The sequence below is a fragment of the Trachemys scripta genome, chromosome 8 (genome assembly GCF_013100865.1).
Source record: "Trachemys scripta elegans isolate TJP31775 chromosome 8, CAS_Tse_1.0, whole genome shotgun sequence".
NCBI classification, from domain to species: domain Eukaryota; kingdom Metazoa; phylum Chordata; order Testudines; family Emydidae; genus Trachemys; species Trachemys scripta.
In genome coordinates this window covers 89,324,392-89,351,361 of record NC_048305.1, presented here as the reverse complement: position 1 = coordinate 89,351,361, position 26,970 = coordinate 89,324,392, and the positions used below count along the sequence as shown (strand labels likewise).

Sequence of the window (26,970 nt, the reverse complement as noted above, 5' to 3'; positions counted from 1 at the left end):
TTTTTGTTTTTTGTAACCACAAGGTGAGAGAGACTTTTTAAAAAAGAGGAAGCTAAGATTTGGCACATAAGATTACAGTTGGTAGTAACACTGCACCTACACAGTCACCCTCCCAATTTAAACCCTGGTGCTTAGCGAATTTTACCTACAGAGCGAGTCATTCCTTCCCCTCCCATCCCCACCCCAAATTTACATCTAGTCTGTCTTTCTTCCAAGAACATCGTCTTTGTCAGTGTTCAACACCACTGTGCTGAAAGCCTTCGGACCCTCTGGATGGCTGACATTTGTCTAATTCCTCAATAGACTCTGTGCATTGGAAAGTGAACTGAACTACAATGACAAGCTGAAACAATATACAAAGCAGAGATATTTTTAATTACGTATTTCATATCCATGATATTGAACATGTTAGCCATCCATCAAGTTCTCTTGGTTAACATTTTTTTCTCTCATTTCTATAAGAAGCCCTCTTCCATACAAAGACCACAATGAACTACTTTAAGAGGCTCACTGATGAATGGCAAAAGCATGTTAGAGAAAACAAAAGGATTTCATAAAGCCATTTGTAAGTCAAAGGCAAATAATTGTGATAACATTCATGTGAATCTGAAGTTACAATGACAATACAAAATAACACAGTATTAAAACAATCAAATTAGTAAACCCAGAGGGGGGAAAAAACAAGCAAATGGGCCTTTTAGTTTAAGAAAAAGAACCCTAACATTTTCTGGAATAATATCAGGTTCATTTTACAATCACAAAGATTTTACATTTGAGGTATCTGCACTCAGAGCACCAAGTAAGTTGCAGTATTGTGGTTCCGCTTTTTCTGCTTAGCTAGCCTGGCTGAAAATCATTCCTGCAACGTCCAATATCCCAACAGCTATGAATTTGGGGTGGTTTGGTTTTCATTATTTCATCTCACTAACTAGAAAGTCCATATATCTTCACAATTCTTCCCAATCTGCATGACTCCTTCTCTTCACAAGTTCATCAAACAAAAAGGTTTACTTTATACTGCATTTTGTATACTTAAAGAGTAATATTATAAAAACATAAGTAGCTGTTTGAACCTTCAGATGACACTACATATTGTGTTTAAAATACAATACACAGAGAGTTTATTTTAAAACCTATAGAAAAGTAATCAGAAACAGTAAGTTGTATTTCACTGTTTTATTATAGTTTCCATGTGTTTTAGGCTAAAAGTTAGAAGGCACCTGAAAGAAGTTGGCACCCTATTTGCTCTACTTCTAATCATATATATGTGGGTAAAGGGGCAATTATGTTCTAATAAAACTCTTTTGCTATTTAAATGCATAGGTATAAGAAAGAATTAAACAGCTGCTGCTATAAATTTTGTCCTTGCGTTGTAAAGATGTCAAAAGTGTATGAAAAAAGTAGAAAAATATACTTCAGATTAAACAGGGGTGAATAGATCACTATTAACTCATCCTTTAAAAACAGGCATACATTGTGGCACTATGAACATTTAAAATCCTAATATTTATGAAGACACTTCCAACAGGTTACAAGTGCAGTATGCTAGTCACCCCAAGTCTCCTCATAATCCCACTGAAGTCAATGGCAAAATTCTCATTGACTTCAATGGGAAATGAGTCAGGCCCCAGTTGTTTATGAAAATATTTCCAGTAGCGTATGTTTTATGGCAACATGTTTGTGATAATACTTTAAAATGTATCATTTACATGTTTTGATTCAGTAACTTAAAAACCACAATCATGGCACTTATGACTCCAGTTGTAAAAATGCTGGATAGATTTGATATGGAAGTAGTAACCGAACAAAATGGATTCAGGTCAAAAGAAAATTTAAAAGTTTAAAACGAAAGTTTAAAAAAAGTGTGCAGTTAAACTCATTACTCAAATTAATGCAACTTAAGTAGTTATAAAACAAGTTTGTAAAGTTCTAATTTAGCTGAATACTTCTGACATGAAATTCCATGAGTAAGAAAGATCACAAACCAATAGCTTAGAAATGGCCAAAGAGAAAGAGCCAGGTATCAAAATGACCTTTGTATCACCATATTTGTATATATTACATTTTCATATATTCATTTGGGTTCTAAACAGTTCAAACATTTAGCCACAAATTGCTGACAACACGGGCCATAATAGATCAACAGAAGGGCAATATTTTGGTTGTAAAAAGTTACTTTGAAAAAAAAAACAAGATATTACAGAACTGAAGAAATACAGCAGGACTGCTGCTAGTAGCTCAGTTATGAAAGTATACAGCTAAGTTAATTACTATTTTTATCAAGATGCATTATAAAATGATGACTGAAATATGGTAAATAAAATCAGTGAAAATCTAGATTGTTTTGAAATTGTTATTAGAAAAATATTCTAATTATAAAAATAATTTGAATGTCAGCACAGAACAATCTGTGCATTTATTTTTTCTTACAGGAAGTCTCAAATTTAGATTTTTGAAAGGAGGTTTGTTAAAAACATAACATATTATTAACAGTGTCTATATAATTTAATACAGAATTAGACACATGCAACATAAAACAGTAAATTAAAAGTGGTTAATAATTTCTGTAAATATCATTACAGAAGATCACAATTTTAGGTATTGTATAGCTGGCTATAGAGAAACACCCCCACACACAAAAACACATTGGTAACCTATTAGAAGTCAATATTGTTTTCTTTCCACTCACTTATTCCATCAATACACAAGACTTGTATAGAAACTTTATTAGGCTATTTGTAAATCAGTGATGTTATGGAAAGGCCATCCAATTACATTTGCTTGATCATAATCTGGATAGGATTTGGCTTCTTTTTCCTTAAAAAAGGGGAACTCAATTATTAAAAGAACCGAATCCTGGATCACTGCACAAAACCTAAATGAGACTTGCACAGGGGACCCATGTGGTTTGGAGTGACAGAATCCTCCCCCTCACCTTAGCAGTGGGGCAAGAGAAATGCTAGTTCCAAAGTGTTGGAGTCTTATGTAGCCCTATTAAAGGAGCTACATTGATCATAATTTGAGGAGAAAATTTAGAGGGGCAGAATAAAAGGATTAAAATTCTCCTTTATTAGATCTTCTCAAAAATGAAAAATTACATAAATCATCAGAAATCTATTGATTCTTGACACAAAAACAGATTTTTCACTTTTAAAAAGAGTTAAGACATAACTGAAGGTAAAGGCATGAACTATGGAGTTTATCAATAATTGCAGCAGTTGTTTGCAAGGAGTCTTGTCAGAGAATGCACTTTGGAATGTGTATATACACAAACACATATATATACACACACACACACACATAAAACCAATACATAAATACACTAATTGAATACAAATACACTATTTTTAAAAAGCTACAGTAAATTAATCTTGATTAAGAGTCAAATTACTTGTCTACCTTGCTGATCTGTAGGTGAAGATCAGGCAACTTTGGTCTTGATTGTGTAGCCTAATACCTTAAACTGAAATGCAGATATTACACATTTTTAAAAAGACCTTCACCTCATCCAGGCCTCTCTCCTTAGGGCTAGTCTTCACATGCAGTGCTGCAGCAGATCGCTTTAGTGAAGATGCTCCTATACTGATGGGCGTACTTAATCCACCTCTCAGAGAGGCAGTAACAATGTCGACGGGAGAAGTTCTCCCGCCGACAGAGCTGTCTACACGAGAGTTAGGCTGGTATAACTACGTCACTCGGGAGGCATGGGTTTTTCACATCCTGAGCAACATAGTTATATCGACATAAAAGCCAACACAAGAGAATTACCAGCTGCATGCCACAGACCCCATTCCATTTTACAAGAAATAGGATAATTTAGTTTATAATCTTCCTTCCCAGTAAGGATACTATAAAGAAAAAGAATCTTAAACTTAAGAATTCGTTTACACACATAGTAAATACATTGCTGTTTTACACCATTGATATCAGGTGACCATAACATTATTTCTCTAATAATTTGCTTGTAGTCTGTTTTGCTTGGGAAAGCTATGGAGGTACTTACTGCTCTGCTACAATATAATGCATGTTTTTTTATCCTTGAAAGGGTTTTCAGAAGCAGGTATGCCCATTAGTAAAGGATCTTTCCTGGCATGTTCTTCACAATAGCACATGAGATCTGCTGATGCTTTTGACACCTGGCAAAAAGACACAAAATGGTAAATATTCCCAGATCATTTGCGATAGGATGGAATGGGCTGTGGGATGCATCCATAGCTACAGTGAATTAGTTCTGCATATGGAAGAACAGAGTTTGAGAAATCCATAAAATCTTCAGGTCCAGAGCTAAGGCCACCAAGCATAATGCAAAGGTTTCTGGGATTTGCTTCTTGGACTGGCCTTGATGAGGTTGGTAGAATGGGAAAAAAGTAAGCAAAAACAAGGATAAGCCAGGATGCTGTGTCTTTAAAGGTACTTTGGGAAGATAGGCATGAGTAACTTTACATTTTTCTGAGATTTGAACAGCAGGTTCAGAACAATAAAGCAGGCTTCTAGTAAAAAGATTTTATATCTTTAGATATCATTGTTAATAATCACTGAAGTGTCATCAATTGACTTACAGTTTCTAGGAAATTGATTCAGTCATTTCCTTGCAAGACATTGCATGTTCCTAATCTCTAGCTGACTGTAAGAAAAGTACCTACGTCAGGTGTATTAACCAGTCTGCTGACCTTTGGACAGTCGGTAGACTGCAGAGAGTATTAATAAAATGGAGAATGAAGGCAAGGAATGGTATGGTTAGAACAGCAACAAAAAGCCAAATCTTAATAGGTGATATTTTAGCTTAATCAAATTCCTTAACCACTGGGTGGGGCAGGGAGAAAAAGGGAGAAGTTTGGGCTCCTTGTCCACCATAATTTAGGTGCACCCTGTCTCAACTCTCTTCCTCTTTCAAGAGGGCTACAAACCCTTGATCTACCTGCAAAGATATATAAAGTAAAATTTAAACATCCAAAACTAACATGCTCAATTGGAAAAAAAAACTGCTTTAAATCACATCTCATCTTCCACCCACTCCATATTATAGATTTAGATTATAAACGCACAGTAGCGAAGATCTGGTCTTCTCACACGTCCATAAAGTACCTATTATACTCTTGGTACAATTTTTTCTATAGCAACAATAAGGAAATCTGTAAAGTTCAGTACCACAGGTATGAGTGAAACTACCACATTCAAAGATAACCCCTGTGAGGTATACTGCATAATAAAAAAAATATGTACATATATATTGGGAGTTTACTAAAATATATCTGCTGTAATTCACATGGTTCATATAAAAAAAGAGAAAGATCAGTAAGAATGTTTCTCACCTTTATTCTTTCGATAGAAGCTTCTATTCTTAACTGCTGTACAGTTCTTCGTGCCTGAGCTATATTGTTTGTTGTGCTAGTTGTTTTGCTAGTCATTTTCAATGAAATCTCTCAAACTCTGTTAAGAAAAACAATTGGTTATTTTTCTAAAAACTCCCTCCCTGTATAGAGGCAATGCCATATACTGAAAAAGGATTTTTAGTTCTTTTATGTGAAATGTTGACAGATCAGATATTGTACAGAGAAAATACTAGCAAAAAAAAAAAAAAGTGAACACCGTTGAAGCTTTTATGTATCTTTTTTTCTCCCTAATTCCAAGCCCATTAATATAAATACAGCCTCCACCAATAGTTTCTCTACTTGTATTCTCCTGCCCCAACAGCTTTTTATTAATCTATTTAGTCCCTTAAAGTTGAAGACATTCATAAAAGTATTCCTATGCTCATTTTAAAAATAGACATCTGCACAGAAGATTATGGAAAGTGGTATACTGGGCCAGATACTAACTTTAGAGCCACATATACCTCTCCAAAGCTAGAGTATTATTACTGATTATCATGGGATGAACTTTGCCCCTAGGCACAGCCCCGAGCAAGGGGAGGTTGTGGAATCTAGACTGTGCCAGGAAGCACTATGTCTGAGATAGATGCCATTTCTCTCCTGCTGGCCTCTGGTTCTCTTGTAGGTGGAGGAGTATTTTACAACTGTCCTTACGTGGCACAGCATCCTTTCCCCAGGCAGATCAGCAGAGAAGGAAAGGGGCAGAGAAATGGCCCACTTGCTCATTAGGAGAGAGAATGTCACTTGTGCACCTCCTGCTCTTCTTTCCCCCCCCACCCCGTTTACCACACACCCAGATAAGGTTATGTTTGGATTTTGTAGTGACTTAAGAACAATCTTCCAGCTTCTCACAGGAATCAGACATAACAGCTGCCAAAGTCTAGAGAAATACTCCCACTCCACACCCCAATTCCCCTCCCAACACACACACACACACACACACCCCGTATGGCTGGCTCAAAATGTGTTTTTGGTAAAAAGAGTGAGCAACTTTGAGACTGAGTATGCTTCGAATTCTCATCCTGGGAAGAAAAGTAGCACTCACGCCACACAGTTTTAACAGTGCTGCACTTGGACACTACCCATTGTGTTCAGTTGATCTCAGCAGCACATGACTGCAATTTGATCAAAGCTTTTGGACGTTGACTCTATAGTGTGTAAAGTTAGCCTCTGTGAAGGCATGTGAGTGATTAGAATGCAGGTTTTGATCACAGACAGTTCAAGCCTGTGACTAAACCAGTGCCACTAAATCAGAGCATCTCACTGAGTCATGCACAGAAATACCAGATTTGCTCTCAGCATCACAGACAACCAAATCCTAAGAAGTAGCTAACGAGAACCCTGTGTAAGGCCACACTGCGACAAGCATGAGAGCAAAGCTGTCACTGTGCCAGATCCAACTCAATGATAATGAAGAAGAAAAAAAGAAAGAAAACTGCTGTCTAAATCAAAACTGCTGCAAAAGTAAATAATTAAGCATAACTGTTTGCTCAGACTGGTGTTTTCATCTGGCAGGCATAATGGTGGTCTCTTTACAAAGACTCTCAAAAGATTCCACTATCATGGCCATAGACATGTATTTCATAATGTCTGTCTGCTCATGATACATTATTCTGCCAAATTCTACACGATTCACACTTCAATATCTATCAAATCACAGGGTGGCCTCTGAAAGTTGTGTAATAAGCAAGTTCTAAAGACATCATGTGATCAAGCCACTTTCAGTTTGTTACACATGCATGGAGGACTACAGGATTGTGGAGGCTTCACTGCTCAACTATCGTCCCCCCCCCCCCGACCCTCCAATAAGTCCTGCTGAAGCATAATCTTTGCAAAGTCTTCTTTCTAAAAGACCTCTGTATCTTTGATTTACCATCACTTCCTTATTACAATAATACTGTAATAAAGGTGCAAAACACGGACGTGCTGGTAAGAGATGGATCTTTGTTTCCTGACCCCCATCATAGGCTAGGGTCATGGTCACAAAAGGTTATACCTCTGTTACATGGCCAGGGTCAGTATCCACTCTCAGTTAGCTGCTGTTACATTGTGACTTTTTTTTTTTTTAAAGGCAAATGCAAATGAAGCATATCATCAGTCAAGACCACCCACAAAACAATGCGGCAAATTAAACAACAGATGAATAGAGACATCTAGGATGCATAAGGATACTCTTAAAAAGATCAAGAAAGACGAGTCCAAGGAATTTGCCTATTTCACGATGGATTTAATCACTCCTGAGGCTGAAGTCTCATTTTTTGAGCAGAAAATTTTGAGGCTTTGCTAAAGGTAGAACGGGCTATACTGGATCTCATAGCAAAGAAAGACAATCCTGGCCCTTATGTTCAAAAAATTATCCTTGATGAGCAAATGCAGCTCCCATTGAAAATGTTGGCCTAAGGTGACTTGCCCGAAGCCTCAAAGTGAATTATTGGAAGAGCTGGGGAAAAATCTCCTTGGCCTAGTTCTCCAGGTGTTGAACACAGTTAGATCCTCTGCACTTTGGTTGGAACTAGCTTGCGTAGCACTCCCAAAAAGTAAGGCTGCATGAGTCCTGGCATCTAGTTCTCTGTTCTAACCACTAGACCACGCCACTCATGTAACTCTCCACCTAGTAAGTGTCCTACATAAGAGCGAAGTATAATTATTATTTATTTTAGGGCAGCAACATTTGTGCCATTTGTCCTATGCAATCTAAGTTATTTCTCATCTCTGTAGAAAGTACAGCCTACACTTCAGAAACAGGAATTATTTCTGCTAAAACAAGCACTGATCAGAGAGCAGCATGAGGATAGAAGAGGCAACTTGAGCAGTTTGCAGCATCAAATTTGAAATAATATGGTCATTCCACTAATTCCTTATGCAGCAGCAAAGAGATTAAACTAGTAAACTTTACCCTCCACAAATACTTCTAGAAAACAGAAAAACAAGTACAGTAAAACCTGCCAAGAGCAACCACTCACGGGAGTAAGCAAATGTGGTCGCTTGTAAGAGTGGTCTCTCTCCACAGGCTTGCACACTAGAGAGCGGTGGTGTTCCGTGGCCTCTGCAAGTAGTCACTCGTTCGGGGGGGGGGGGGGGAGGGGGGTGTCTCTTTAGCAGGTTTTATACTGTAGGTCAGCCTGGTGGCCTAGCAGTAGCTCTTTGCTATGTGACTGCTGGAGGAGATAAGTGTTGGCTTTGTGTCACACTGTGAAGATACTTGCTTGATCACAAGTGGCATTTAAATAAGCTCCTTCGTTTAGCCCCTCACACGGCAGGGATGACAAGTAAAGAAGCCAGAATTTAGAGAGGCACAGATTTAGCTCTGGATTTTATAGCCGAATGGTATTTCTTCTGCCTAGTGAAGACCTTACCCTGCGGGTCATTGCAGATGGCAGTTTGGAGGGGGTTGGACAGGGAAATATTAAGATAGAGGAGCATAGCTAATAGAACAAAATCAAAACAAAAAGGTCTTTGTTTCAGCAGTGCTACGGCAATATTTTGAATATGCCTTTACGGTGCGTCTATATCTAGATAAGCAAAAAAGAGCTGGTTAGGACAAAGCCACTTTGCCAGGCTGTAATTTAAACTATGTCAATCTTCTATGAAAATACTGGCATGTCTCTAATAGGATTTATATACAAACTCAGCAGTGACAGTCTTATTCTCCACAGATGGATGTTGGTGAATAATCAACTACTGCTGTGCTGTGTTTAAATTCACTTATACTACAACTCAAACATATTAAAAAAATCACCTCTCAAAGACCCTAAATATAGTGTTTCAGAGGAAGTTTCATATTTCTCACCTTTGTGCAGCTAACCCCATTTCCCCCCCTCTTTATTCCTTCCCTTTTCCAGCCAAAACAAGCATGGCATTTTTTTATCCTAAAAAAAAGCATCCCCCCCCCCCCGTTTTTTGCACATACTGTAGTTTTCAGCCTGTTCAGCAGCACCTTGCTTTTTAAAAAGCCCTCTTTGCACAGAATAGTATAGAGCATTCTCTCCCTCTCTGACTTTGAACCATATCCAGTACTTTTCTAGATTTGATCAAAAGTCCTGCATTGCAAAGCAGCTACGACATATCAAGACTTAGATACATTAACAAGAACTGTGATAGGTGCAGAAAGTATATGAAGTTACAGTATTTCAAAACTCTCCCTGCTAGCTTCTTGCCAAATATGCACTCAGAACTCCTTACAGTGAAAGCTGGGCAAGCAACAGGCTCAGATCCTGTCCCAGCGCAGTCTCCTCCCAACTCCCTTGGCCTCTTCATTAATGTCACTGCTCTCCCCAGACAGTGACATGAATAATTATCCAGTATTTTCCATTAACTGTGAATTCCACGTAATCAGGACTAAAGGCCATCTATCGTGGCATTCTAATTTAGCAGATTCTACTATAAATAATTAGCTGAACATGAATAATAAAGATGTAATTACACTGAGGGGTCCCAGTGACAAAAAAGGAGCAAAGAGTGTGTGTTATGTTCATGCCATGAGTACAAAGAAAATATCAAAAGTAACTAACCTTCATTTACACATATTTTGATAGCTTCTTGTTTAGTAAAATATAATCACTAGTAAAGAAAAAACACTCTTTACAAGTGTAAAGAAGGTCTTGTGGCTAAGGCACTGAACTGGAAACCATCAGATTTCTATTCTATTCTGCCATGGACTTCCTGAGTGACTTTGGGCAAGTAACTTAATCTTGCTGCACCCCAGTTTAAGTAATAACACTTCCGACCTCACAGGGGTGTTATGAATATAAATTTATTTTTTCAGGTGTATAGATACTACAGTAAGTCCCATAGACAGGCCTATAATAATCATACATAGCCTTCATTTCCCTTAGTAATTATTTGTATTACCGTGGCACCTGGGAGCCCCAGGCATGGATCAGGACCTGACTCTGCAAGGCACTGCTCAAACACAGAACAAAAGGACAGTCACTTCCCCCAAAGCACTTACAATCTAAGGCAGTGATGCCCAAACTTTTCCTGTTGCACCCCCCACTCCTTACCAGTAATGGAATCTGTCCACACCTCCCCTCCATTACTGCACAATTGGCTCAACAGAGGAGCTAGGGCTGAAGGCGGAGCTTGGGACAGAACTGCAGCTGGGGGAGGAGCTGGGGCGAGAGGTGGAAAGGGAATGAGGGCAGAGATGAGTTGGGGGCAGAGCAGGGGGTGGAGTGGAGCTCTGGCTGGGATCGGAGATGGGCTGGGTGGTGTTCCCTACCTGCCCCCTGTGGGGGCTGGCCTGGGCCCCATCACGCATCCCCCGAACATTCCTCCGCAACACCTTAGGGGGCACACCCCACAGTTTGGGGACCACTGATCTAAGGGTATGTCTGCACTGCACTCAGGAGGCATGACTGCAGCACATGTAGGCATACCCAAACTAGCTTTGATCAACCTAGCTCATTAAAAATAGCGTGGTAGCAGTACAGGCTAGCCTCCAGACTACAATTATGCCCAGACCCCAGGTATGTGCTCTGTCAGCTAACCCACGCTGCAGCAGCTACTCTGCTATCTTTAGTGAGTTCTCTCAATCAAAGCTATCTTGACTATGCACACACATGCTCATAGGCGCCGACTCCGTGGGTGCTCTAGGGCTGGAGCACCCACGGTGGAAAATGGGTGGGTGCTCTGCACCCACCAGCAGCCAAGCTCCCCACCCCGCCCCAGTTCACTTCCACCTCCTCCCCTGAGCGTGCCGTGTCCCCGCTTCTCCTCCCAGTGCTTGCCGCCGCGAAACAGTTGTTTCGCGGCATAACAAGCAGAGGGGGGAAATGGGGGAGGAGCAGGAATGCAGCACGCTCAGGGGAGGAGGCAGGGAAGAGGCAGGGCTGGGGTGAGGATTTGGAGAAGGAGTCCAATACGGGTAGGGAGGGGACAGAGTTGGGGCAGGGACTTTGAGGAAGGGGTTGGAATGGGGGCGGGAGGAGGCAGAGCGGGGTGAAGGCGGGTCAAGCACCCACCGGCGCCAGGAGAAGTTGGCACCTATGCATGTGCTGTCCTGCTTGAGGTGTTAGACGTACTCTAAGGAGTATAAGACACGAGACAACAGATGAATACAGACAGATGGGGATTACAAGGAAACACAGAGACAACGTTGGTCAGCATGACAGGCAGTGGCCTCTGCACACCAGCAGTCTAACTGTTATCACTTGGGGAAGGGTTCCCTCTCTGGACTCTCAGCCTCCCCAGACCACTGCTACTCTTCTCTGGAGTGATGTGTAGTTAGTTCTGTTGTGATCTGGACCACCTGCCAACATCTGGTAAGTTCCTTGCACTCGGGGCCAGTTCTCTCTAGGGTGTGGCACTCAACTCTCCCCTTCAGAACTTCTTCCTTCTAAGAGTATCTTTCCTAGGTTCCCTTTCATGGTGAGCTCCCTAACCAGCTTCCCCAAGTATCCCTCTCCTCAAGAGCTTCTTGTGTTCTGGGACCTCCTAACTGAGCCCTCACAACCCTTTATTAAGCCCAGCTGTTCCTTAGCTTATTAACCGCTGCCACCACCTCGGCAATTAACTATTCAAAGGTGGATCTGGATTGGCTCATTCTCCTTAGTGGAGCCTGTCACAGGTAGCTGGAGACCTGACCCCCATCAGAGGGTCAGTTACCCTGTGACAAGGGGGTTCTGGGTGTGTGCTGGGGAGAACAGACATTTAACAGCATTAGGATGCATCACATTTAAATATACTTTAGAAAAGTATGTTTTACTACCACCCACCTGAACTGCTGTATCACTGATAAGCACTAATATCTGTGGGTAACAGCTGTCTTTATAATCAAGCTACTGTCCATTACCAGTTTGACTCAGTAATGCCATGAACGCTGGTTGAATCAGGTACAAGATTAAGCAGCCTGGTTTCTGACCAGGGCACTTTTTTATAACTTGTCCAGTCCCTCTGTTTTTATGGGCCAGGTGAAGAGGCTATTTCATTGGATTCCCACCTGCAGTGTAATGGCATTGCCCTTGCTATCACACTGATGGGTCTGCTTGGTCAGCACTTATGGTTGGCACTCTGCCAAATATACATGAATCAGGAGCAGTGCACTTCAGAGGATTGAACAAAGTGGAATCTTACATTATCTGTGTCATACACATCTACCTGGCAGACCACTCCCCCAATTTTGTATTTGGCTTGGTTATTTAGAATTTATTCTCTGCACCCTTGGGGGAGTTGTGTGTATATGTGGGATAACAGGGGTTGCTTCTTATGCTGCTGGTTTGGAGAAAAAAAGTGTAGAATTAGACACTAAAATGAGGAATGCTCTGACAAATATGGATGATAGATTCCTACTCCCCACAGTTACTCACATTGGGATGGATCCTGCTGAGTAAGGAATACCCTCAACTTCCATTGATTCAAAGGAGACGAAAGATACTTGACATCTCAGAGATCAGGTTCATTACCGTACATAAGGTCTTGGAGTTTGCAGGATTCCCTTCTCCCTTGGGATCGCTATTTCAATTGACTTTTCAAAACTTGGTCTCACTATCTCCTCTTGCTAACCTGAGAGAAGGACTACACACAGTGACTCACTTGAGTCTCCCATTGGCCGCGGCTGCCAGCTCTCAGGGCGGGGGCAGCGTATTGGAGCCCCCGGAGCCATTCCTCTGCCTAGGAGCAGTAGGGATGTCGCCGCTTCCGGGGAGCCACGTGGAGTCAGGTAGGGAGCCTACCGACCCTGTGCCAACTGGACTTTTAATGGCCCAGTCAGAGGTGCTGACCGAATCCGCCAGGGTTCTTTTTCAACCAGGAATTCTAGTCGAAAACAGAACACTTGGCAACCCTATTGAAGATCAGAAATGCCAGTTTATAGAGCTTTCCGGCTGGTAAAGTGCCGGATAACACAGCGTTTACTGTATAATCACAATGATGAATCAGGAGACAATGCAAAGATCATCAAAAGCCTGCTGCCATTCCCACTGAAGTCAGTAGCAGAACTCTCATCAACTTCAGTGGGAGCAGGAGTATGCTGCACATAAGCAGAAGATAGAAAAGCGAAACAGCAGAGTATAGAGCTTTAGAATGAATGCTGTCACCCTTCAACAAGCTACACACAATACAAAAGCTTTTCCAGCTGGAAGAAAGCCAAATGCACAATGTGGAAGGACTCTACTTAGCATGCTGGTGGTTAGCTTAATTAGAAAATGACAGACAGTGTTGCCTATTGAAAAGCAGGCAGAAGGGACATTAAATAACAGATTTCCAAGTATCATTTCAAACTTATTTCCTGGATCATGCATGTTAAAAAATAAACACATTCATAAATCTCTCAGATCTAGATGAATCTAGCCATTTAAATAATCACCTGCTTTCACAACACTGACCTACTTTTCTAGTAACTCCCTTATTTCCATCAGGGAAAAGGAGACTAGAGAAGAATGAAACAGAATAAATTTAAACAATGCTACCACTCCAAATGGCTGACTTTCAGCAAATATGACTGAAGGAGTTCTTCTATAAACCATCATGCCAGTTCAAAGATTAGGATAGTCTCTAGTGCAGACACTGCATGCAGTATTTTCAGAATTGAACTGGCCATGGGTTGCGTACTATCCAATTCACAAAGTATTTCCATCAAGGGTTTCTGTATTTCAGCTTTCCTTAGCAGAGCTGGAGAAAAGATGGTGCAATTTGGAAAGAAAATGCATCTCTCACAGTTGTATGTTGGAAGGCAGAGCAGACAGCACACACTACCAGTCCTTTCAAACACAGATCACTACCAGAAGGAAGTCATCCAAATTCTGTGATAGGAAAAAAAACTTATTAACTGATTAGTTGCAGTACAGGCTGCTCCCTCATCTCCAAAGTTTACTGTATCACTGACCTGACCCTAGACTTTTTTCAAATTTACAACACTCCATTTTACAGAAACCTATTCAGCTCTGACTGTCCTCAACACAAAATCTTTCCAAGACAAAAACCCAAATAGCGATAATGCTTCCTTTGGAACAGTTTGTTTTCAAGGGTTTAAACGTGTTATTTTTTGTAATACAATAGCATCTAGAAGTGCTTCCTGATTGAGCACCTAATTTGCACATTCCTTTCCCAAGAAGTGACCAAATGTTCTAACTAAGGCTCCTTAGAAATCAAGCAATGATACAGCCAATGTTCATAACTTTGAACACACAAATGGCGCCTGCATACAACTAGGATGAACATAACCAGTAGATCATAACCTTTACATAGATATGTTACATGGCATTTGTAGCAAAACCCTAGTCCAGTTATATCAAACATACATTTATGAGCACCCCCCCATAAAACCTTATGGGGTACACTGTCACAGTGACAATTCGCATATGAAAAATATTCACAAGGTAGATATTTTTTTCTTTTTGGCTGGGAAACAGCATGCTATTATTTGAGCAGGATGTCTGGTTTTGGTGGTGGTCAAGTGTTTTCAGGTGCACTTTTTATTTTTGGAAAATACATCCTAACTGAAAACTGCTGAGAATTAAAAAGTCAAGAGACTTTCTGTTTTGGTTTATTATGCGGTGAATTAACCATCTGCTGACTCACCATATTTAAAGGCTTACACAGCAAACAGGCTATTTTTCACATACAAGATAGTCATAGCCAGCTCAATAAGGGATATTTTTAAGTGACATTGGTCATCCAGGAATGTATTATATAGTCTATCACAAATATGGAAGAAGAGTTTTTAAAATGGGAAGTAATAATTTAACACTGAAAACAGCTTAGTCTAGTTTAAAATCTTACACTTACTGATGCCTAAGTGAAAACGTTTTAGTTCCACACAATCACAAAATAAGCTGTAGTTAGCAGTCTAAAGAACTCATAATAGTTCAGATTTCCTGTTGTGCAACTACAAAAGGGAAACCAGTCCCATGAGAGCACTGGCTGTTTTGTACCAGACATGTGTGAGCAATATGATCTTTAAGAGATTGCTTACCAGAAACTTACAACAATGCCCAAACCAAAGTTCTTATGACACTATCTTCCAGACAGCACCTGAGCTGACATGTTTACAGCTCTGCCAGTAAAACTACTCACATGACATAGCTACACCACTGTCCAGTGAACTGAGCCAGGAGACTGGAACATTACTGGACAGTGACTCGCAACTATTTAAAAAAAAGAGGAGTTAGAAAGCCAGAACTCACGTACAATAACAAACTGCTTTGGTTTTACAGCAGCAAGTTTAAGTTTAAAAACATAATTTAAAAATAAAATGCAATTTTAAAGAAATAGAGAAAAGACTTCTGTTAAGGTCTTGCTCAAAAACCCATACATATCTCTTTCCCCCATATAAAAAGCAATTAGAACTTATACTACACGAATCAAGGCCTGTCAGAGAAAAAAACAGTTCTTACTGTTTGGTTGTTTGCAACAAAGTCAGATACTTTATTAAGCAATTGCATAGAGGGAGAGAGTGCACTAGGACACAGGGTCTTCCTCTTTTAGACAGGTCTCTCTACAGGTAAACAATTACAGCAAGCATTTATACCTTTTGTTACAAACAATAATGAGCAACAGCTGCATTTTGTTTATATATAGGTTATTTTGATAACATTTTATTGATTTATTTATTTAGACTTTAGTTTATATTTTATTTTATTTAGATAAGGTCGCAACAACTTTTTATACAGTTTTTTTTAATTTGTTTTATATAATTTTTGCTTTTACAAGTTTTGCGTTATTAGGGTTACAGTTAGCCTGACTTTTGCTATCAAAAAAAACTGTTTGCATTGAAATTTTCTTTCAATTTTTGTCAGGTCTTGCTTTACTTTTACAGGCCTAAACCTACATTCTTTACTGAGTCAAAGTTCCCAAAGAGTTCAAAGAGGAGTTTTGCCTAAGGACCACAGGATGAGACTTTTATTTATAAATTAAAGCAATTTTTCTTCTATAAATATAAAAAGAATCTTAAACTGTTCACTTCTACTGGTTCTGCAGTTATAAAGAGCTCAACAAGCTTTTATTTTAATTTACACAAATCATTCCTCCTTCACTAGAAATGTTACAAGTAAAATTTGACAGTGAATTTTTATATTTAGACGAAGCCCCTAAAACTAGGACTTTATCATGGAAATACTGACAGAACCTTAACCATAGCAGAACAAAAAGGCACAGCTATTATATCAATTTTCCTTTTATGTGGGTGGAGAGTTTACATTATTAATTTTTTATAGAAATTTTTGCTACAGGGCCGTGTTCCCCTTCATTACATAGATTATTTCATCTTACTGTGAGACAATCAGAGAAAGAAAAGAAGCACTAGAGAGATATGACTCAGCTCTTGTGCTGGAAAGTAAGGCTGTTTTCTGCAAGAGGTAGTCACGTGCAATTTCAAAATAATACTTTAATTGCAGGGCAATCAATTAGTAAGACAATTTTAAAGCCACCAACTCCCATTCAATAGATTCTCTTATGTTAATACTATTAATAAGAGAAATAATACCCATAGAAGATAGTAGAAATAAAAATAGACCAACATTGAAAATTAACTCAGCAAAAAAGTATGATAAGGAATATTAAAGGCCATTTTCTCCAGGTTTTAGTTTTTAATCAGAAAACGTAAAAGTCATACAGTAAGAGAAAGTGGGAAAAGTTAATATTAACAAAGAACATATTTATTTGGATAAATGTATTTCACACTTCAGGCAATCTCAATGCATTTAAAAAAGATCAATTGATATTACTAGTCATACAGGCCAATACCAGTGTAATTATTGCAGAGAATGCATTTTTTATGTGCTACTATGTCTGCAAATCAAAAAACCCAACATACACATCATATGTGGATGTTTTGAACTGAATGGAGATTGAGGTGTTCAAGATAAATCTCTGGAGCAAACAGATAAATTTAAGAGCACTAGAACCACCTGGTGTACAACCAAAAGTTGTAAAGGAAGTGAAGAATGCAATGGCTGAATGGTTAACAAAAATATGCGTGCACACATAAAATCAGCAACTGTGCTGTAAGACTGGACACAGGCTTTGGAAAGTAGTTTGATATTATGACTAGGAGTTAGACGAGGGCATGAGTTACCACCAATCCTCTTTGGATTAGCAGTAGACTGGATAATGAAGCAGGCAACAAAAGGCATCATGGATGCTATAACCTGGGTTAACGGAGATGCACTAGATAACCTTGACTTTGCTGATGACATTACTTTACTAAGTCTAAAATGGAACAGAATGACTGTCCTTGCATCAGAGGTAGAACAGGAAGCAGCAAAAATTGGATTGAAAATAAATGTAAAGGAAACCGATTTACGAAGGTAGGACAACAGATGCAAAGGTGTATGTGAGTGGAACAGAAATTGAACAGGTAGAAGAGTTCTGCTATCTGGAGAGTGTGATGACATTCGAAGGTGGCTGTGATAAAGAATAGGCATACGAGAGTAGGGAAAGCAAGCAACACTTTTGGAGGATAAACAATATCTGGTCAGACAGAGGTCTCCACACCAAACTAAAAGTCAGATTATACAATGCATTGTACTGAGCATGCTACTGTACGGAGCAGGGACTTGGCCAATGACAATCGCTAACAAAAAGAGATTGGAGGCTGCCCGTCACAGATGGCTGAGGAAGAGGCTACACATTTCATTGAACGACAACATAACAAATGGGAGAGTAAGGGGGCTAAGAGAGCAGGACGTTCGAAAAAATCATCACAGAAAGAAGGCTCAGGTATTTGGGACATGTCTTCCATCTTCCATATGGCGTACATGCTAAACAAGCACTCAACTGGGTACCGAGGGAGGAAAGAGAAATCAAGGAAGGCCAAGAAAGAACTGGCAGAAGTCAATGAGATAGGATATTGAGTGTGCTGGCATCACTTGGGAAGTACCACAATTAGCAAGTGACTAATCAGTGAAGGAACTGGACTACCCAATGTGTCAGTGGCACAGGAGGAACTAAGGCCTAAGGTAAGGACTGTACTGAAATACTGCTGAGGACAAGTTAAACATAAAACTTTTACACAAACAATTGCTGTTGTTGCCACAAGGATATTATGTGATTGTAAAAGGGCAGGGGAGTGTGCCTCTATTCAAATGTGGTCCAACTACATTGCCTGAGGTTGAGAACTCAGGTCCTAACTGGACTTCTCGCAGATTTTTTCCCCCAACAATTTAAAGAATCTAGCCAGATTGAGAGTTGTATTCTCTAGGTCAGTTATTTATTAATTGTATTACAATAGCACCTAGGAGTCCCAGTCACGGGCCACAGCCCCATTGTCCTAGGCACCATGCAAATGCCTAGCCAAAACATGGTCCCTTGTTGCAAGAATACAATGTGCTTGTTTGAACATGCTGTTTTTTGTTTAAGACAAAACTTCCAGCTGCTAACCTGCAACACATGCTGTTAGATAGGACAAGCAATACAGCCACTGAATTTGATATTAAGTACATTATATTCATATTCAAAGATTTATTGGCTATCAACAGAGCAAATTGGTTGTATATTTTTTAAAAAATGTTTGGAGTAACAAAGAGGTATTTGCTAAGTGGTGTGAAGTCCTTTCCCAGAGAGCCCGGATCCACTCCAATAAATACAATCCGAACTTTGGTTCCATGCATCTCAATTTTTACTTAATATACTATAAAATTTTGTCCTGTGTTTGTACAGTGCATAGCACAATGGTATCCTGATCCATGACTAGTGCTCGAAGGTGCTACAACAATACAAATAATAAAAAAGTTGCAGGGGGGAAAAAAAAGGAAAATATTTTCTCTTAAAATGGAATACACACAATGATTTTTCTACCTTTTGTATTAAATCTTTCTTGGCCAAAAGAAAAATGTCAAAGAGCAGCTACTAAAAAGTTTAAGAGCTAAATTTTTCTCTCAGCTTCACTGATGTAAATCCAGATTAGCTTCATTGAAAACTAGTTTCTCCCATTTAAATCAATGGAGTTACGCTGGATTTACATTGTAAAATTTGACCTTAAAAAGTACTGGACAAAAGAAAATTCTAATAATGACCTTATTAATAAGTTCCAGTGTCCATTTTCTTAAATAGTTAGGCTTTTTGGTAATTCAGACATACAAGACATTCATGCCCTTTGGAAATTAAATTGCCAAATTTGGTACTGAACCTATACTATTTCTTCCCTCATCTTCAAATAAACATAAGAAGCAGCACTACTTTACATAGTCCTCCCAAAACTGAGTAGATCTCTTCTGCAGATTTTTTGAACAGAATACAGACTGGCTATGTGATTCTAAAGACGGGCTGGCTGCCTACATAAATTCCTAATTTTAAGAGGCGTTTTAAACAACCAAAATACTACCCAATAATCTTCTTTTCCTTCAGAGTCAAGGGGAATCTACACTACACAAATGGTCACAAAAATTCTCAATGGTAGTATTTGCACTCTACTTCAGATTATGGTGATGAGCTGTCCGCAACTTTATATACATTTTGAACACAACTCTGAAGAATTTATATATTTATTTGTGCTCAAAGTTTAGGAGAAGGATTTTCTTAATGGGCTATTAAGCAAATGATTCTTTAAAAAGCTCCTCAAAGAGGTAGAAATAGGTCATGCTTCCAATTACCAGTCATATACTCCCATCAGCAGGTAGAGCATTACAGTACAAGGACAAAAACATCAGGAGATTCCAAGTCTTCCTAGTAATTTTCTCAGTAGGATACCCATTGATCTGTCATTTCCTGCTACACTTAGATTCGCCTTACAGTGGGGGGAGGGAGTTGATCCCCATTTTAAGTATTGCACTTGGTAGTGGTTTGGGTTGCACGTGGTGTAACTGGAAAGAATGGGTGTGTTAAATATATTCTCAAAAGCTTGCTTCAATATGGACATATTGTTTTCTACTCATCAAGAAAACTTTGGCATCACTGTATTATAAAACATCTGCATGCAACTGTAAAATTAGAGAGAACTTTACAGACCATAGGTAGGGCACATTTCCTAGCCCAAAGACCTCATGGTATACAAACTACACAAGACAGGTATTGTTTAACATAATATTGTGTTCATACCTAGATGTCAGCCACGTAAAGCCCCATTCTGCTAGATGCTGCGCAAACATATAGCAAATGACAGCCCCTGCCCCAAACAGCTTGCAATTTAAGGCCATGTCTATACATACATCACTGCAGCAGCACAGCTGTACAGATACAGCTGCAGCACATCTGGTGAAGATGTTTTATACCAATGGGAGAGAGCTCTCCCGTCAGCATTAAAAAACCCACTTCCACGAGTGGCATAAGCTATGCCAGCGGGAGAAGCTCTCCTGCCGACATAACACTGTGCACACAAGCTTATATCACACAGGGGGGTGGAATATTCACACCCCGAGCAACATAAGTTTTGCTGACATAGGCTGTAGTGTAGACATAACCTAAAATATTAGGCATAAGAAGCAGATGAGATAAAGAAGTGAGTGGGGTTAACAAAAATGATACGATGCGGGCAAGTTTTAGCCAGTCAGGAGCAGTAATCCAAGTAGCCACCTATTTAACCATAGGTTAAGGACAACAATTGAAGAGAGGGAGGGTCTGGTATTTACTAATGATGAGATGAAGGATTTTCTGAAGAAGTGGAATTTAAAGAGGAATTTGAAGGAGAGTGAGGACTCTTGGTGGCAGGGAACAAAGAGACTGTTGCACTCCTGGGGCTGCAAGAGAGAAGGCATGAAGCTGGGATTGGGAGACAGGAACAGAGGGAGGAGTAGGGAGAGGTTTGGGAAGAGCATAGGGAGTGAGATGGGGATAATAGGAAGAGAGAGCAGAGATGTAGGTAGGGCCAAGATTACGTAGAGCCTTGTGGAAGAGGAGCTTGAACGTATGTGATGAGACAGGAAGCAGAAGAAAGGATTCAAGGAGAAGGCGATGTGGAGTGCAAGCATCCCTCCCCTTCCTGCTCCGCCTAAAAATCCAGGCTAACCACTACCATGACACTCAACTGTCTTAGGGTTTGTCTGCGCCACTGTAGCACTTCAGTGTAGACACACACTACTGCAATAGGAGGGGTTCTCCCATCAGTGAAGGGCTGTAATCCACCTCTCTCAGAGGCGGTAGCTAACTTGATTGAAGAATTCTTCTATTGACCTGGTGCGGTCACCACCAGGGGTTAGATCAGCTAACCTATGTCGCTCAGGGGTGTGAATTTTTCACACCCCTGAGAAATGTAGCTGGGTCAACCTAACTTTTTAGCGTTGACCAGGCCTTACTTATAAACCTGATTATCTTATGCCTATTTGTAGTTTGTCTAACCTTTTCTGTCAAATGTGTTAAAGACAGAGCACATTTCAGATATCTGAAAGGGCTCTAGAGACAATTCATCTTCCAATTTGACGATGAACATTTCTTTTTGGGGGGCAAATCGACATCAAACCAATCAGCAATGAAATCGTTCAAGTTGGCCTCTTTAAACTGTGACTACCATATACCCACAATCTGAACCCTCACACCACTCTGTTGAATTGATGCTCCCATTACTTCTGAGCCATGGATCCTAAACAGCCTTAATCCTCCAGCTACTCCCCAGAGCAGCATCTTCTATTTTGTTGTGCGCTCTCTATCATCTTTTGTCCTTTTTTACCCTGCTGTCTCTTCAGCTCAGTTGTTTTCTCTTATTGCCTCCACACTCGCTTTATGGCTGAACGATGGAATCAACTACCCACTGGGAAAATGCCTTTTTTTAAAAGTGCCCTGCTCCAAAAGAACCTGCCCTAGGGCTCATGATTTACAGAAATATTAATCCCTTTTGAGCATACAGTTGGATGTTTAAGGTCAAACCTGGACACCAGGAAACATCTGTACAGACATACTGGTCACACAGATTTTGTATGAAGCCATACTCAGCGATTGAGTACAAACCAAATCAATGGATGAGTTCAGAAAGCAGCACACAACAGTCACATATTTGCACTGCAGTTATCTGCATCAATCCGCCATAAAAAAGTTCTTCCCTTAAAAAAATAAGAACTTTTGAAAAATAAAATAAATTGTCTAAACCAGAAAAGAAACAAAATTTGTGGAGGAAAATTAATCAGCACTAGAAACCAGCAAAATCACCTGCCCTCTTCTACATATTTCAAAACTATAGTATCCACTGTGCTAAAGCTCTTCATTTAGCAAGAGAATAAACAAACACATCTACAATGACCTCTACCAGGAGAGCACTACCCTGGTAAGGAAAGGTTTAACAAACAGGGGGAAAATGTGTCTTAACGTGCATTTAGTGTGTTCTGCATATTCTCCCTTTTACAAGCGATAACAGAAAAACACATACACAAAGTTAAAACTTTTCTCCCAAAGTAGAACGCACACAACTATTTTCAATACATCATCCTGCTTCTTTCTGCAGACTTTAAATGCCGAACATACAGTGCTATAAGTGTTTAAAACAACAGTCTGAGCAGGTATATGGCTCAGTCTTAAAGCCGAGTTCCAGCTGGGATAGTTAAAGGCCAATCTATCTTTTTTTTACTGACTCTTAGATCTAGGATTTATGAACAACCTGCTGAGTGAAGTGTAATTAACTCACTCCTGTAAAAGTACACAAGGGAATTCCATCTCAGCATTCCTTTGTAGATAATTTGCTATTCACTACAGTTGCATAAATTCAGCTGATGCTCTAGTTTTAAAAGAATACATCAAAAATTCTAGTCTAACAAAGACCTAAATAAAGATTAAGAATAAAATATTGAGTATTTTGCCACTATTTCTTTTGACAGAGAACTGCTTTTAAATTGACTAACTTAACAATGTGGATCCAGCAATAAACCAGACTGAACATAGAACCACAGTGAGCATTACAGTACTTAACATGTGTAATCTTAATACACCAATTAATGGTGATTTTATCACCATGCACTGTGTCAATCCACAGTATGAGGCCAACTGTAACAGGTATCCAAAGTCACAGTCTATGTGTGGTCGCAAGTTTCTAAGTAATGTTTTTATACAAAAAGTAATACCAGCCCAAAGTAAAACTAAAGGCCATACCCTACACTCCTATAGAAGCACCACAGGGGCAGCAGAATTGCCAAGGAAGCTCTGGGATGAAGGTGTCCTTTGAGTACACCCTTGAATACACTGAGACTTGGGGGACTGCACGGTGGAAGGGGATACTGCCTTCAAATTGTGCAAATCCCAGGAACTGTGGGAAAAAGAAGATGCCCACATGGTGTACTGAACCCTCAATGATACTGCAGGGCTCCCCATGACAGTGCACAACCTTAGTTGGCCTTGCCGCTGTTGGCTCCCCTACCCAAGTGTAGGCAATCCCTCCTCACTGAGAAAGGTGTAGGCCTAAAACAGGAGTTAGTGATATTGGAGTAGTATTAACTTTTGCTCAGAGATCTATGCACTTCTACAGGGAGCAAGCCCCAAAGAGTGGCTGCTCCCCCAATTCACCACCTTCTGAACAACAGAGCCTCAGTCTTGTGGAATCAGGGTGGTGCAGCTTCTATGGGACATGGGGAACAAACTATGGAGCCCACAGTCTCCTTCTGCATGCAAAAAAGCATCATTGTGCTGTTTATGTTAATGAAGGGGAGCATATTTTAATTAACTTTACATTTTATTTATAAATATGCACCCACTCAATACTATATACACAATCATCATAGGTTTCAGAGTAGCAGCTTCGTTAGTCTGTATCCGCAAAAAAGAACAGAAGTACTTGTGGCACCTTAGAGACTAACAAATTTATTCGAGCAATCATCATAAATACTAATACATCATAAATAAGTTTCTCTTTAAATCACAATAATGAAAACCAATGGAAAAAACACCAAACACTGGAATTCCAATATACTTCACTTGTTCTGTGTGACAAAGTCAGAACTGACAGCTATAAGCATGGTGGAAGGTTGGTATATCAGGCCTTGAATGGTGAAGGCCCTTTTCCCCATGAGCTGAAATGAGATCATCTCAGGTTAATTAGACACACCTGAGTTCAATTTAATGGCCACCAGGAGTGACCTTTAAAAATCTCTCTTCTGGTGAGAGAGGAGGAGGGATGAGAAAACAAGCTGCAGGAGGGAGAAAAGGCTACTCCTAGGTGGAAGGCTGTTCTTTCTATAGGGGAAACAATCAAGTTAATGTCTGTTGGGGAAAGGATTGGTGACCAGAAGCCAGCACAATAAGGCAACGCCCTGGAGAGGAGGCAGGGACACATACGTATTTTTTGTGTGTTGTGAATTTGTTTTTTGCTTAAGAGAACTACTCAGGCCTACCCTGAGGCCCACCTTGCAAATACTGAAAAATAAACCAAAGTGAAGAATTAAAAACCTCTGGAGTAGAATTGATTTACTCCAGGCCCCCACCACCAGAGGGAGAAATGCTGAGGCAAATGATGTTCCTTGCCAGACTTTTTTTTTTTTTTGTAACACAGAAAACAATCCTGCTAAACCACTTTGTTGGAGTCAAAAGTAAATTAAACAGCTGAACTAAAAGCCTTTCAAAAGGAGATTTACCATAGAAACATGGATTTAAGATCTATTTTAAATACAGAGCTGCAGTAAAGTATTATATATTCCCTTTGTTCATACTTTCTCAGAGTACATATTTCTGTTAATTCTTCATCTTATAAAATGTGTACAGTCCATTTTTTCCTGCTACTGAGGTGAGGATGTGAACCTTTAGTATATCTCAAACAGGATGAATTTACTAATATACTGATGCATCTTTAATGTATCTTATCTAACTTTCCAGAGAGAAACTACAGTCTAGATTAGAAGATCACCTTTAACTTAAACCAAAAACCCACCTAAAACCATCCTCTGAGCCATGCCATATAAGGTAATCCACATGCCATTTTAGGTCTTAAATTATTCAGCATGATGTGATCGTCTGGCATGTACTCACTGCTGTAGCCACTCTGAGCTAATGAAAGCATAAACAGAAGAGAAATGATTCTTAACCGTTCCATAGAAAAATATTAAGCCTGAATATGGCTACATGCTTTGCAGAATGTTGACATTTTTGCATTATCAACTACTAATCATACCATCAAGGCAGCTAAATGTAAATATCACTTTGCCATAACACTTTCCCCACACTTACGTAGGATTTTCCATAAACGATTCACCTGCATCAAGGTGATTCACCTGAAAATAAAGTCAACAAAGCAGGTGATGTTTCCCACAGTTCTTTAATGCATTTAGTGACCTTTCACAGTACATTTTCAACATTCATACAATTAAGATTAAAACAAATGAAAACAAACCTTTGTTAGAATTTAAGAACCCAATTTTTAAACAGGCCTCAACATGGCCTCTAATATTTTGGACATATTTAGTGGTTCCTACAACTGCATACGTTTATTATACTACTACTAAATTATAATAATCTTTGCATTTAACTAATATCTTCTGAGAATTTCATAGTGCTTTGCAAACATGATTAAATTAACTCTCACAATACCCATATGAAGATGACTGGCATTACACTCAACGGCATTTCTCTGTTTGTCTGTAACATGACAGCTTTGGAATTGATTGGATGTGATGTTTAAAAGTATCTCTTGTTTCTTTGATGGCATTTCTCTCTGTGTGTGTGTGTGTGTAACACCACAACTTTGGAACTCCACATCCAATCAGACACCTTTTCTGTTGAATGTGGATTTCACTACCACCTGCTCTGCCTTTGTCACCTCAAGATTAGACTATTGTTATGCTTTACATAGTACTGTACCTAGCAACTATTCAGAAACCAAAGTTAGATCAGGTAGACCTGCCTGCCGCCTAGTGTATCAGCAGCATATTACACCAATACTCTGAATTCTGCATCAGTTCTTTATTAGTTTTTAGGTGATAATTACATTCTATTTCTGATCTGAAAACTGACTATATAAATGACATTGTAGAGTTCCATGTTTATGGTCTCTGATTTCATATTAAATGTGCTCACTTTACAAGTGAACGTTTTTTCAAACTGCCAGCTCTGCAAACTCCCCAGTATGGGTTCAGATGGTTATCACCACCAGCAACAAAGGTTCTGCAGGCAAATTACATATGTACCACCTCATCATTTTTAAGTTGCACCCTCAGGGATACCTGTGCAATGACCTTATCTTTTAATTATGCTCTCAGTGACTCATGTGAACCGCACTTCTCTTACATGGAAATTTGTAGACAAATTGGTAGATGATACACAAGGAGGAACAGAATCTAGCTCAGTCACTCCTTCGCTGCTTTGACTCTTCAGAGCTAACAGGAGTAAAAAGCAGTGAACTTACTGTCACTTAAATAATCCGTTTTTCTTCTGAATACTGAGAGAAAGCAGATCTGTTGAGTTAGGAGGTGTCATTTTTATAAGCTATGTTTTACAATACATCTTCTCCTTTCAGATGCTGGTTTTGAGCTATAAAGCCACCTGCTTCTCTTGAGGGTCTGCCACAGTTACAATTGTTGGAGGCACTTGAGCTGGGATCTTGATTAAAATGGGAAGGGCTTCGATATGTTTTTTATGAAAGGACCTGGACTTTGGAATTCACCTGAGCCTCTGGGTCTGAAACAGCTCAAGTTTATTCCCTGGAAGGCATGCTTCAAGACAACTATTTTTTCAGGCATTTGGGGGCTTAAAAGGTATGGGGTTTGTTGGGAGGGAGGGAGAAATGTTACTTGAGTGCTGGTTGGTTAATTTAGCTATG

General features: G+C 39.6%; 1 protein-coding gene across 4 annotated transcripts in view; it reads right to left on the bottom strand.

Moving 5' to 3' along the window:
* Positions 1-354: 354 nt before the first annotated feature.
* The window catches only part of GNG12 (G protein subunit gamma 12), a 62,233-nt gene continuing 35,617 nt past the window's right edge, over positions 355-26,970 (bottom strand). For 3 of the 4 annotated variants that reach the window (XM_034779178.1, XM_034779176.1, XM_034779180.1), the window contains 2 exons: positions 5,313-5,430; positions 355-4,136 (listed from right to left, as the gene is read on the bottom strand). In XM_034779178.1, coding sequence (XP_034635069.1) covers positions 4,011-4,136; positions 5,313-5,408 — 222 coding nt within the window. In that variant the 5' untranslated portion in view covers positions 5,409-5,430 and the 3' untranslated portion in view covers positions 355-4,010. Of the gene's footprint in view, positions 4,137-5,312; positions 5,431-25,382; positions 25,427-26,970 lie in introns of all 4 variants that reach the window. The other variant, XM_034779179.1, reaches the window with a different exon arrangement.